The 14,679-nt window shown below is 39.5% G+C and overlaps 1 protein-coding gene across 1 annotated transcript in view; it reads right to left on the reverse strand.

Annotated features, from left to right (window-relative positions):
• The window catches only part of epha2a (eph receptor A2 a), a 20,758-nt gene continuing 6,079 nt past the window's right edge, over positions 1 to 14,679 (reverse strand). The window contains exons 2-18 of the mRNA XM_084425625.1: positions 12,596 to 12,872; positions 12,243 to 12,310; positions 9,986 to 10,649; positions 5,669 to 5,824; positions 4,606 to 4,938; positions 4,150 to 4,277; positions 3,667 to 3,844; positions 3,389 to 3,491; positions 3,120 to 3,175; positions 2,817 to 2,942; positions 2,387 to 2,572; positions 2,213 to 2,274; positions 1,912 to 2,121; positions 1,669 to 1,818; positions 1,166 to 1,359; positions 898 to 1,053; positions 1 to 776 (exon numbers count right to left, since the gene is read on the reverse strand). Coding sequence (XP_084281751.1) covers positions 668 to 776; positions 898 to 1,053; positions 1,166 to 1,359; positions 1,669 to 1,818; positions 1,912 to 2,121; positions 2,213 to 2,274; positions 2,387 to 2,572; positions 2,817 to 2,942; positions 3,120 to 3,175; positions 3,389 to 3,491; positions 3,667 to 3,844; positions 4,150 to 4,277; positions 4,606 to 4,938; positions 5,669 to 5,824; positions 9,986 to 10,649; positions 12,243 to 12,310; positions 12,596 to 12,761 — 3,045 coding nt within the window. The 5' untranslated portion in view covers positions 12,762 to 12,872 and the 3' untranslated portion in view covers positions 1 to 667. The remainder of the gene's footprint in view (positions 777 to 897; positions 1,054 to 1,165; positions 1,360 to 1,668; positions 1,819 to 1,911; positions 2,122 to 2,212; positions 2,275 to 2,386; positions 2,573 to 2,816; positions 2,943 to 3,119; positions 3,176 to 3,388; positions 3,492 to 3,666; positions 3,845 to 4,149; positions 4,278 to 4,605; positions 4,939 to 5,668; positions 5,825 to 9,985; positions 10,650 to 12,242; positions 12,311 to 12,595; positions 12,873 to 14,679) is intronic.

Raw genomic sequence — 14,679 nt, forward strand, 5'->3', positions numbered from 1 at the left:
TGAGACTTATAAAATATTTTAATACTATACAGTACATAATTTTCTTTACAAACACAGACAATAAATTAAAAAAAATAAATATTAAATAAAAAAAGAGCTGAAATGACATGTAAACATCCTTTGCTAGCTTTCAAAACAGTTGGATGCCTGTCAACAATTTGACAAAAATCTATTAGCATTGAATATTTAGTACTGAACTTTTTACATTTGTAATTGTACAACCTTAATCAGACTTCAACCCCTCACATTTGGCAACTTTGTTAAATATGTGGACTTTTACGGCAACATATGAGCACTACAGTAATATTTAAGGTTACTATCATTGTACCCTTGATAGTACCCTTATCATCAGACCTGAGCAGGAGTTACAATATGGCACAAATTATGACCATCATACACAAAACAGACCATCATATGTCCACTGTGTGCTTATGCAGCGAATCAATATGGCTTAAGAAGAAACAGAATCACAAAGTGCATTATAAGGGTCCATCTGACACATGTAAAAATGTTAAAAGAAAAGCTGTTTAAAAGAAGGAGAAACAAAATATCAAGTGTTTATATTTTTAAAGGGAGTCATTCAATTGGAGGAGGGTATTCTGGTCTTTGTTCAGTCCATTTTGGGCCAGCTAAATTGCAAACAGGTCTGCTTCAGTCAACCGCACTGTCACACTGCAAACAGATCCAGGGTCCCCGTCGGGTCTTGCAGGCCCAGAATGCTGTAGGCTATTCTCTTCTGATGACCTGGCAGCCGTACTCCAATACTACTAATATCCCTTTTTGAAAAAGAAAAGGAGGAACAGGTTAGATGAGGCCATATAAAGTTTCAATAATTCATAAGATTTTATAATTGGTTCATTTTGTCATCTTTTTATGGATGCAAGTAAGCATACTTACTCAATTTTCAAGTGCAACACCTGTTCCATAGTTTTAATTCCAGCAAGAGCAAAGGTTTCTCTGTACTGGGCCATCTTGATGGATTCCAGCCATTCATCCACTGACCTGAAGGAGGCGCCGTCACAACCACTAGTGCTGGGTAGACGAATAGACACACTGTGGACAAAAAAAACCCCAGACATTTATTGACCAGTCCAGCACATTATAAAACTTTATAGTTTTCTGCACTAGAACATTTACCATTAGCGTTTTGTAAACCGTTTCTTACCGTGGGTCGATACTGGCAATGGCCGAGAGTGATTCTGGGTTGCGAAGCAGCTTCTCGAGCAAGTTGACGATGTCAACAAAGTGTGGCCGTTTGGAGCGGTCCTGCGTCCAGCACTGCAGCATCAGCTGATTAACCGCAGATGGGCAGCACATCGGTGCCGGCAGCCTGAAGCCTTCGTTTATGGATTTCATCACCTTTGATCAAAAGTATGAAGAAAATGGTGAATCTCATGCTCACAGAGGCCAACAATGTGTTTTAAGTGAAAGCTTAAAACATTTATTCCTAGGGTGGTTGCCAGGACATTGCTAAGGTGTTCACTGGTTTTAAGAACATTACTAGGTTGTCATTTCCTGGCTCAAGTCATAAAAACCCACAGAATTTTTTTTTTTGTTCATTAGTTATGGTTTGGGTAATTGTTTTTGTTTTGTTTTATCACCCAATTTATGTCAAACTCCTAAAGTTTGAGCAATTAGCATTAATAAATAATTAGAAATATCTCATACCTCATGGTTGCTCATATCCCAGTAGGGTCTTTCTCCAAATGACATCACTTCCCAGATGACAATGCCAAAACTCCACACATCACTAGCTGAAGTGAACTTCCTGTACGCTATTGCCTCTGGTGCAGTCCAGCGAATAGGAATTTTTCCTCCCTAAAAGAGTAAGAGTAGAGTCAAAACCATTAAAATTATGTTTTAATGAATTTATATACTTTTATAACGATTCTGTGTATTCATATCACTTACAGTAGTGGTGTAGGTTCCCTCGGGAAAGTCCTCCAGCACTCGTGACAGGCCGAAATCTGAGACTTTACACTCCAAGTTGCTGTTGACCAGGACATTGCGAGCTGCGAGGTCCCGATGGACGTAGTTCATGTCTGAGAGGTACTTCATCCCTGCGGCTATGCCATTAAGCATTCCCACGAGCTGGTAAGAGGAAAAGTCTCCATCGTGATCCTGTGGAGCGCAGAGAAACACATCAGTGATTCTGCTACATCCTGGCAAGTGCATTCAGAGGAAATGTAAACTATCGTTGACCAAGACGTACCCTCAAATACTGGTCCAGAGCTCCATTCTCCATGTACTCTGTGATAATCATGGCGTCTTTGACTGAAATGATAGGTAGAAGAGAACATCCGGTTAAATATGCTCTGTTTTTTGGAATGGGTTTCAAATGAACAAGAAAGTTACCAGAAACATGATTTTATAGCTTGATACTTACATTTGGTGACAACACCCTCCAGACGGATAATGTTCTTATGGGAAAACTGGCCCATGATGCTGGCTTCACTAAGGAAGTCCTGCCTCTGCTTCTCAGTGTAGCCTGGCTTCAGAGTCTTTATTGCTACTGCGACCTCACAGCGCCCTGGTGCCTTCAGAGAACCACGGTACACCTCGCCAAATTCTCCTATGGAGCAATGGAAATACAGTTGTTAATTAAAAATATAAATGAAAGTAAAAAAAAAAATTTGGAAAACAGAATAGACACTACTAAAATTAATAAACTAAATATATAGAAACAATAGAAAAAAAAAAAACATTGACAAAAGCACATTTTTTGCTAAGTAAACTAAAGAAATTAAAATAACAGCTAGTTCAAAATACTGATAAATACTATACCATTATATATTTAATACTAAAGAAACACTGACCTGCACCAATGACTTTCTGCTTGGTGATGTGACTAGGGTGAATCTCACTGGCAAACTTGAGGACAGCCGCACAGGGGTCTTCATATGTATGGGGGTCAATGTAGGTCTTCAAAGGAAGGAGTTTCTCTGTAAAATGAGACGGTAGGTGTAAACTTTGGGTAAATGACACCCACTGTATGATTGTGGTGACGAAATTTGCGTCAAAGTGCACTGTACGCAGAAACCTAAGTATACTTTGGACTTTAAGGCCAAATACATGTATGCATACTAACAAATGCAAAAGAAATTCAATTCGTTTCTTACCTGGACATGAAAAGTAATCTCCATCAACCGTGCGTCGGACATGGGAATTCAGCCTCCTGATGAAAGAACATTCAACATCACATTAGGGATTTAATTTAAGCTCCTATCTTGATGATATCCTAAATTAGAATGATTGCACTTCAAAGCTGGAATGTAAACAGTGTGGGCAGGCATAGGGTGAAGCGACTAAGGCAAAGTTGGGAAATATTTCTTTGCAGTCTGGAAAAAAATTCACTGGAAAAAGTGAGAGCAGAGATAGCTTCTCTAACCTTTTGTGCAGAAACAAAATAACCGCCACAATCAGCAACATGACTCCGCCCCCAGCAATGGCTCCCATGACAACCATGGAACTGCTCTGTGTCTGAGATTCTGCTGTTGGAGATAAAAAAAAAAAAAAAAAATGTAAAAAAATGTTCACTCTACTCATACTGACAAACATTCACGCACCACCCACAGCTTATCACAAATGCATCAAGGTTACGTACTTTCATACGTGAAAGCATTTGACTAAAACGAAATGCCCACGCACATATTCACACGCACTTACCGAGAGGCAGTGTCTCAAATTCAAGCTCTGCGCTGTGGCTGCTGGGATGGCCTTCTGCCGTCAGGGTGTGAACGCGGAACACATACTTTGTGGCAGGTAAGAGGTCATTAATCTGCACAGAGTTCTTCTCCAGAACCAGAACAGTGTAGGTGGTGACATCAATCTCTCCGGGATCCTCCTATAAAACAATGAGGAGAGGAAATTAAACGTTTATTTTAAAATGGTAAAGGAAGAAAACATGGAAAGGCCACAGAGAGAGAGAGAAAGCATGCAAGAAATATTTCTGAAAAAACATTCTGAAGAAAATGCTACGGTTCCACAATACCAAGGCATTGCTATGTTGATGCTAAGGTGTTCTGTGTGGTTGTTTAGGACATTGCCCAATGGTTTCCAGGGTTTTGAACAGTTGTATACTATCCTACCACCCAAGTGATATTCTTTTTTATTTTATTTTAAGTGAACTAAATCAGATATCATAGTCACCTTCTTGCGGTACATGAGCTCATAACGGGGGGAGTTGTGATTCTGCACATGGTGGTCCACGACCCAGGATAACGCAAGACTGCTGGTGGTCCGATCTTCAACTCTTAGGTACAGCACCCTCGGGCCATCTGAATAAAAAGGCACAAATCATCAGTATTTTGGCTAAAAACAATGTCTCAATTTACATGTAAATGCCATTTGATGCACAATGTCTTAAGTAAGGCATGATAAATTCTTCTCCATGTTAATCTGTTAATCTTGTCCATCCGTGACAAGCAATGGGACATTTTGTTGGTCGAAGTGCACTGATTGAAGAAACCTCATTGGTACAAAAATTCAGCTTCATGAAGCAAAATTTCAAATGCAAATGTCTGTATTTTCTCTATCACTGTGGACAGAACCATTGCTTGTCACTCAATAGCTTTATATTGTTTCAACTAAAACTAACTATCTAACCTGTGAAGTGAAGCACTGTTGTGATGCCAGCCGTGGCTCTCTTTCGACTGAACTGGGAAACGCCATTTTGGGCCTCGACTGTAAATGTGTAGTTCACATGAGGCTCCAGCTCGCTAACCACAACTTCGGGGTCTTTCAAGGCCGTCTGCGCAGGATTAAATCTCACCCTCCCACCACACAGCGAACACAGACCGTTCTCACAGCGCTCGCACACCACACTGTATGTGATGTCACTTCTGCCACCCGTGTTTGCCGGTGGGCGCCAGGTCAGTTGCAAACTCCCCGCTGTCAGGAGAGGTGTGTGATCCAAGTCTTGGGGAGGGCTAGGCAGAGCTAGAAGAGCAAAACATGATATAATGTTTAGATGCTACATTTCATACAAAAAGCAACCAAGAAAGTTTCTTAAAGGGATAGTTCACCCAAAAATGAAAATTAGCCCATGATTTACTCACCCTCAAGTCATCCTAGGTGTAAATGACATTCTTCTTTCAAACGAATACAATTGGAGTTATATTCAAAAATGTCCTTGCTCTTCCAAGCTTATAATGGCAGTGAATGGCCAAACGGTCAACTTATGCCTAAAGCGCAACTTACGCAAATTGTGACATCGGAAGTAGCGTAGTGCATCATGGCGTAATGTAAATATCAGCAGTTGGTCGCATTACTCGCATAAGTTGCGCTTTACACTTAACTGGAATCCGTATGTTTGTTTGACTAGTTATTTAACTTTATAAAGTTTTAAATATAGATATTTTTCTTACACAAATGCATCGCTTCGCTTCAGAAGGCCTTTATTAACCCCCCGGAGCCATGTGGAGCACTTTTATGATGGATAGATGCACTTTTATGGACTTCAAAATAGAAACCATTATAAAGCTTGGAAGAGCCAGGACATTTTTTAATATAACTCTGATTGTATTCGTCTGAAAGAAGAAAGGCATATACACCTAGGATGACTTGAGGGTGAGATCATGGGATAATTTTCATTTTCGGGTGAACTTTCCCTTTAATAAAATCAAACATCCAGTGCAAAAAACAAAACAAAACATCTATTTAAACTTACAAGAGCAAGGAGCAGAATTTGGGTCTGTTGGGGCCCGGAAGAAGCCCTCCAGGCAGGGGCACAGCAATGCTTCACGACCCGAGCGCTTGGTGTTATCTGGACACACTTCACATGGCTGACTGGAATCTGTGCTCTTGTAGTAACCCGGTTCACAAGCTATAGAAAAGAAAACAGCAGAAAAAAAAAACACAGGTGATCATGAGACATGTAATAAAAGGACATAGATTCACATCACAATGCATCCAGATTCAAGGCCATTGTGCACATAAAGGGAGGGTCAGTCTTTCTGCACCATTACAACAGCACACAACAAGAGACAAATCAAGATTTGCAGCCGACGGGCATTCAAGTATTCAACGATACAATAAACTGATCACACTTCACAATGCAAACGGAAGACACTCCAACTGTTTTGAATAAAACCAGTCAAACTGGTCACTAAACTTTTGTACAGCCCTGTCATGAACAATTACATCTGGAATGTCAACTTCTTCCAAAACTCTGAAAGAGATTACATTTTTTTTTAAATAATGACATGAAGCACATGTGGATGTCCGTTGGACAAAACAGGATGTCGGAATTGCAAGCGTCAATATAAGCCCTCTGGTCTCCTCTTCTCCTCCTTTCCTTCCTCTGCCGAAGGATGAGGACATGCTATAACAAACACAAAGGAAAGAAACTCCGGAAACAAGGAATGGAGACTAGGGGGGGGGGGGGGTGGGGGTGATGATATAACAATCATCCACAAAAGAAGACCGAGTGCAGTGATTCAGAATCACATGCACAGTCTTAAGAAGAGACCGGTTCTGATAGGTGTACTTTTAATGGGCATGAGAAACTCACTGGCTCGCAAAATCACTGTGAATATAGATTCCACAGATCCGAGGAACTTCCTTTGAGGGGAGTATGTCCCCCCTGGGGCCCGTCTCTCAGTGCTCACCTCAAACAAAGGGCCGAGTTTCAGATTGACGACCGGTGGGAGGTGTGCGAGTGTGAGCGTGAATGGGTGCGTGAGGATTGCTGACAGAAGTTCTCCCGCTGGGATTTTACATTGGGTTTTGTGTATTTGCCTTGTGTATAAGGCTGGACGTCTATAGGAGGGGGTCTGCATAAGAAAAGCAGCCCTTCTTTGTGCATTTTATTTGAAGACAGAACAAGAGAGGGAAACTCCCACTCTATTCCTCTAATCTTCATGTTTGTGTCTATTGAGAGTGGCATACGTGAAATCGGGAATGAATCCAAATTTCACCAAAGCCATGAGTAATAAATCTGATTCGATATGTCAGCTGTTTCCATGGGAACTTCATGTGAAATATGTTTAGAAAGCGCTTTGTAATGCGTGACTCGCTCATGGCACCACTGGCGAGTCAGGCCGACTGATTTCACTAAGAAACTATTTAAGGAGATTCTGCGCTGTTGGACAGTCAAGGCGTGCGTCATCAGGAACAGTGAGTGAGGAAAGTGTGGAAAAGTGACTAAAGGCCATTTTGCGTACTTGTGCCACGTATATGTTCCCACAACCACTAAAATATGCATGACACAAGTGATTGGCAGGGCTGATAAGACTTCAAGTCTTTGGCTGATGGACAATACACAAAGGGAATGGTTAATGCCCTTTGGGTGGAAAGGTCAACAGTTAGAATAGCAGTTTCGCCGACATAGTAGTCCTCAACAACGTGCCAGAGCAATGTGATGGCTTTTTAAAGAAAACTAAAGGTTTAAAAGGTCAATCAATTTCCAAGTCAAAATTCTAAGAAAATGTTCCCTTAATGTTTATAAATATCTATGGTTTATAAATATTCATGTTGTGATTAAATAATGGGAAAAAAATTATACATCATTATATCGGCCACACTGCTCTTTAGGTATCAGTATCATTATTGACCAATGAAAACCCCATCTCAGAAAACTAGAAATAAAGCACCCAACTGCTAATTAAACTGGATTAAATATTAAATATCTATTAAATTGGAGCAAAAAAAAAAAATAAGAAAGATGACCTTTAAATGTGTAAATGCAATTAACATTATTATCTTGGATAATATATAAAACATGACATTATAGTCTGCTACTATCCAACATCTTTGGTAGGCCCGTATCAAATTCACAAGCAATGAAAACATTGGAACACTTGGGTTTCCCCCGAAACTTTTCAAATGGGATCCCTTCCCCCATCTGTGCCGGGCAACCAACCACAATTGTCCCAAGCAAACACTGGCAGGTGGCGATAAGCTGAACAGAACAGCAGTCACGCAGAAAACCACTCGTAAAACTCCCATGAAAACAATGACAACAGCAACTTCATTGTTTCGAGGGTTGTTTAGGGTTAAGAAGAACCCTTTTACATTGAATGCTTTGAGGCATCTTTTCACTCTGTATGGAGAAAAAAAAGCAACTAAGTTGAATCAAGAGGCATGGGCAAAGGTCGTTAACTACTACGGTCTTTCAAGAGATGAGTGGATGAACAAATTATAGAGTGAAACAATAATTTACAGAAGACAAAACGGCTCTGTCAGAGTCAGAATGGAAAGAATCACAGGTGGGGATGTCTGGACATGTACTCCTCATTCCTGAAGCATGTCATCAAAGATAACAAGATATCAGATACCAGATTTCATTACATCTCTCCCATGAGCTATTTCATCGGGTCATCATTCATCACACTTCCTCTAAGGGTGTCAAAACATTTAGCACGTCTCCTGGAAACTACATTATAAAAGGAAATGTGTGGAATCTGCCCTTTTCCAAAGACCTTTAGATATTCTGAACTCCCTTGATGTTCTTCAGCGTCCGTTTCAGGTGCAGGTTCCTGTAGGGCTGCCAAAGGCCGAGGTCTTCGAAACATGCCTTCCTGAGATTGCCCTTGCTAATGGCTCCTATATGGATATGCAAACTTTTTCCCAGTGGTTTCCTGTTCATCAAACATGCCCTGCTGTTGGTATGCAATGTGTTTACCAATGGATAGATCTGAATGTCTTTGGTTTTACATTTTAAAGTAGAGTATAAATAGTGCATCTACTCAAAACCACATTTTCCCACAAATACAAAAGGTGTCCGGAGAGGTCCAACCCAACCTTTAATTATACGATGACTACCCCAGACAGACCTTGGGCATGCCAAACCTTCTCTGTAATCTGCGGTGAGCCGTTGTCATGGTAACACTTTTACATACAAAGTAACTCAGGTAATGGTAGCTCTGCCCATTGAGTCATATCAGCTGTTGGAGGGTATGGGAAAAGTGTAACATGACCTTGGGGGAATTCCTTGAAACTAATTGGGAACGAAACTTAAAAATAATCCTTTTTTTTTTTTTTTTTTTTTTTTTAAACAAACTTGAGGGGAAATTAATTCATACATTCACAAAAAAAAAAAAAAATCACCTTGGGACTAGTTGGTTAAAAGTTACTGGCTGATAAAAGTAACATTAGTTCTGGGAAAAGATCTAGAGCAATTTATTTGCAGATGGCACTTAGTTTGATATCTTATTTTTCTAATGCAAAACATTAATACTAACACACCATTTATCAAGCCTTTCTATTCAAATGTGAGATATTCGAGAATCTCCAATGGTTAAAAACCTATAAATGCAAATCATACCACTGTAACTATGTACATACACTCCTTTACAATGGTAGCCTGGTATCTTTACACTTCCTTCCTGAAGAGTTAAACACACATGTAGAAATAATACACCAGCAGGTGAAAGGGTGTGGAGACGGCTGACATTCCATTTGACTGAAGTCACATTTCTGGCCTCTCACTAACTTCTCAGACAGCTCTGTGGCAACCACAAAAATCTCTAAAGCTTCCCAGAACACACCCTCACCCGACAACACACTTACCATCTGCCCACCCACAAAGACAGTTGTTCCCAAATTGTCTTAAAGTAATGTAAAGTATATTATAGTGGCAGGCCAATTTATCAACCAGGATTATTAAAACTGATATTTTTTTGTCCAATTCAGAATAACATTTGATCTTTTTCTTTCAGCTTTTTTGGTTAATTTTGAATAAATACTGTGTTTGATGCGATTTCAGCATTTTTGAGAAGTTCTCATTGCTAATTCTAAGTGAATTTCACAATTTTTATGCAGCTATCTGGAATTCTTGATTCTGACTGGTAAATTTCCTTAATCTGCATTAAAATATTTTTGTAAGATCACTTTTAGGATAATGGCCCTGCTTTAGAGAAACCTCCATTGGCCATTAAGTAAAAATCTATTTCGTCGACCACAATCAGATAAGTAGAAAATGTTCTTACTTATTACTGAAGCAAAGAACTCCCGTAAACAATAAACATCAAAATCACAAACTCACCTTTGCAAGAATCTCCAACAGCTTGGTATCCCGCTCGACAGAGACACTGGCCCACAGGAACAACCCACTCTCCCTCAGAGGTGCAGTACATTCGAGGGGCAGCTTCTCCAACCACCACTGCGTCCTTCACACAGGTGCCCTCCACCTCCGCCAGCGCTCCTGATGCCACCTGCTCAGGGAAGGCGGCCAGGCTTCTCATCATGGCCGGGCAGGTGGTGTAGAACACCCTCAGCCCCAAGAGAGCAACACAGCCCCCTAAATCCTGGAAAGCAAGGTAAAAGCCCCTTCTGGAGAGTGGCCCGATGCTCCGCGTCTCAACGTTCACCCGGAGATCAGCTCGGCCCCCTCCACGATCAGCTGTTACCTCGTCTGGCGCTACGGTGGCTACCTTTCGAAACTGGCCCTTGCGGAAATTTGTGCCAACATCTGTGTCGGTTTCGGCTAGATAGAGGCCAAAAGTCTCGCGACAGGAAGGCGACGAGCCGCCAAACGTGTTGCAGTCCCGGACGACAAAGCGCAGCTCCACAGATATGCGAGAGACGTCGGGCCTACGCTGGATAAAGGTCGTACGAAGCCAGTTGTCCTGTTCTGTGTCACTGGCAACGTTGCACACGCTGTAGGTGTAAAGGAGAGAGCCATTCACCACCGTCTGGACAACCTCCCACTAAGAAAAATGGAAAAAGAAAGAAAAGAGGGCATATTGTATTACAATCTTCTCATAATATGGAAGTGCAAAACTTTTTAAGGCAAAGTATTTCACTTTTATTTTCAGATAGTCCCACACCAAGCTTATGCCATTTGTTAAGTAAGGCTTGTTGGGATCTTTAAACTCACTAACCAATGCTAGAGCAGAATTAACTTGGTTGTAGTTGTATTTTAAACATTGAAAAAAATCAACTTTAAAGCAAGACACTACAGGCAAAAGCATTGTTGGTTTTTTTCATGCACTGTTCAATGTTGAGATGTTGGGCAGCTTGGTGCTTAGTTTGAAGAAAACAGCACTTTATCTTTTTGTGCCTGTAGATTACAATTAAAATACATCTTTAAAGGCTGTTTTCTGCATATTTAACTAGATATTGCATAATTTGCATATTTAAATACAATGTATGCACTTCATAATGTAATGAATCAACTAGGGAAGTCTGGTGATCTTGATTTTTTCTTTTTCTTGGCTAAAATATTCCAGTGTCCTAAATGTTAGACTGAAACAAGATTATACTGAATGTGGGAATCACACCTTTGTACAAGTATCTCATTAGATGGGTGTGGGAGACAAAAATTAGGCCTCTGCTCTCCTCTTTCCCACCATGCTCTGCCGCGATAGAACTCCCTTACGACTCAACTCTTCAGAACGTACTGAAATAGCTGGCAAAATAAGCATGACCTCAAAGGGCTTTTTTGGATCCAGCAGCTGAATTGAGCTGATGGAAGCCTTCACGACTTCAGGGAAGGAAGATGACAGGACTAGCCTCTAAAAGACTAATTAAACACTTTAGCGCGCAACTGTGCTTGGTCAGAGGAAGTGGTGGAACCCTCTCGGTACATCTCTGGAGAGGTCTTTGTGTGGCTAAAGAGGAATTCACGGCGAATTCTTATAAAACCAAAGCTTCAAAGAAGAAACATGGTTTGCACACTCAACAGCCTCTGACCGAAACTTATTCCTCCTCAGTCCTATATTTAGACACTCTGGTGCAAAACACATATACATATCTATATGTGTATATGTAACGTTTGATCAGGCATATACACACACACAAATAGCCTAATATATAAAACGTTTCTTAGTAATTTTTACAATTTTCGCTTTTTATAATAACTTTGTGAAAAGTTTTGCTTAAAAATTGTACTTGAGGCATCTTCGAAACAAATGCAAGTGTGTTACATTGTTCTAATACAATGACGTTATGAAGTGTGGCTTTAAGTGTCCCAATGCTTTTTAAGCGTATAGGCTACATTAATATTTTCGATAAATAAAATGCAAATCAAAGATTCTTCAATACACAATAAGATGGTTTCGGATGTTATTTAAGCCTGTTGCTGGGGGGGAAACGCCTCACGTTATCAGATATCAACTTTAAAAGCTGGAAAAGCTTTTTAATGGGTCTGAGGATATGACTCATTTTAATAGGAGTACGAAATGACACTGACTCATGCATGTATTTACAATCAAAGAACCTGAACTGAATGGAGTCTATTCATGGATGTTAATGCCAGATATGGTTTATGTACAGTGAACAGAAAAAATGATAAGACTTACCCCTTCTTCATTCGGCCAGGTTAACCAACCTAATTCACTTCCGGCAGCCTTCATGTCAAGCAGCAAATCTAAGGATCATATAATATTTAGTTAGGCTACATGAAAATTAAGTCAAAGAAAATTTTTAAATCGTCCGTTACAGGCTCAAATGTCTTAATTGTGTACATTTTGTAGGGGTAAATATAAACCCATTACGAAATATTTATGGAAATCTAACCATTACGTTTTTGTCCACAAATAATATAATTTTTTAATTTATCATCATACAGTAATAACAAATAGAACTGTGAAAGGTTAGAAAAATATATCGTTTTCTGAGTAAAAAGTCTTTAATAATCTCGGTTTGTACTTACGTTCTTTTGACTGAATCTCAATAAATACGTTGTTAACAAATAAATACAAAAATAAGAAGTGAAACTGAGTGCGTCGGTAGTCCATTTTGTTTGTCAAATTAAACTTTTTGGTCCAGATGAAACTCCGACGACTCCGGCATGAAGGAACTGGTAGAGAGGATTTCATTCATGGGAACTTGGGAAGTCAGGTGACTCCGCCCCTTGGAATGCACTCCATATATGGCGCCGGTGGGCGTGTCCTTGTGCGCGTGGGCGCTTTGATTGACGGCCCCCACACCTGTTCAATGAGTTTCGGATGTTTGCTCACGGTCATTTACACAATAGTAATTTTAGACGATTGGGTACGGTATCAGTTCAAAGAGAAGGCTTTTTGTATTTGCCTCCTTTGAACCTATATCTAGGTAATTTTGTTTGCAGACTGCATAGTTTCGTGTTTTAATGCAGTTCACCACAAACTCCAATAGGCCTAAACGATAAAAATGATAGTAGGCCTAATGGTTATTGATAGTGACTAAAACTTTTGTTAATTTACATTTATGCATTTGGCAGACGCTTTTATTTTAATTATATTTATACTTCACAAATTATATCATATTAAAAAAAAAAAATCACCTGAGAGGTTATATCTATCGAGAATACACAATAGTCAGGATGATAGTTTTATGAAGTTATAGCCTATAGCTAATGTTTTATGGATTTTTAAAGAGCTTAGGCACAGGCTGAAGAGGAAAATGTTTTTAAGCATTTGAAATTAAAACTATAGATTGATGTGGTACTATAGGGTCAGATCTGTGCATACCGAAGCAAACTCAAATATTTAGTAAACCAACCATCACTATTTTATTCCCATGACAAGTGAGAGAAGGGGTCAAGTGGATTTGCCTCAATGAATGAATAACTACTAATGAGTTAAAGAAGTATGAATATGTAGACAGAGAAATACGGCAAACAAAAGCTTCGCCAGGCAACGCAGAGGAATGCTTGAGTCAAGTCTCCATTGTGCCGCAGTCTGTCAGAGTCCCTTGACCTGCAGTCAAACACAAGCTGATTTCTTCTCAAGAGCTTTGGAGGCTGCCTGCATTGTGAGAGCAACTATGAATATTCATTAGACAGACAATGAATGAAAGACCTCAGCTTTAATTCTAGACAAACTCAACCAGGGATTTTTGTGGCAGCGCTCTGAACAAAATCAAAACTTGCATAAATGTTAAAACTATAGACATAAACCCTGATATATCAGTGAAACCTCTCCAAAGCATTTGTGTCTCCATTACATAAATGCAAAAAAATCTTTTATTATAAACAGGAGATAAAGCTGACAAAAAGTTGGCTTAAAACTATCAAATCAATGCAAGTCAAGTCAAATCACCTTTATTTATAGCACTTTGAACAATACAGATTGTTGAAAAACAGGAAAATATATGTACAATTAATCAAATATGAGACAATTTCATTGGAAGTTAATTCAGTGTTGATTAAGTTCAATTCAATAACTCTGTAAAGTTCAGCGGTTATTAAATGAGTTCAATAAGAAGCTCTAGAGAAGACAGCAGTGTTGTAATAAAAATCCAGAAAGAACAATACAAGCATAAAATTCATACAAGTCAAAGCAGACGCTTCATTCCTAAGATCATTCGAGAAAGCAGTACTCAAAGCCAGCTGGCTTTAGGGTTGTGTTCACATATGAGGTGTCTGCCAAACCTGTCTAGCAAAGCCCCAGGTTAAATACAGATCACCAACTAACCCAAATTACAAAATACATTAAAACACACTGCAAATTTACTGCCAATTAGAATGCTATCTGTCTCTAATTAGATAATACACAATACCAACACAAAGCTAAATGAAATCTGACATGCATATAAACTCACATTCCAACTGCAGACTGATTAAAATGGTAGCAGTTGGCCACCAACACCAAACTGAGTGTGACTTGCTTATAAATAATATTCTTTTGTGTATATGTGCAAAACTTTTATTAATGCTTAAACAAAGTCAATCTTTGTTTATCACGCCAGCTTCTATGAATGTTAAGTACGATGCGTAATTTTTGGAGCAAGTGCTCGGCCACACAAAATGGATGA

This window comes from Rutilus rutilus (genome assembly GCF_951802725.1).
Source record: "Rutilus rutilus genome assembly, chromosome: 12".
Lineage (NCBI taxonomy): Eukaryota > Metazoa > Chordata > Actinopteri > Cypriniformes > Leuciscidae > Rutilus > Rutilus rutilus.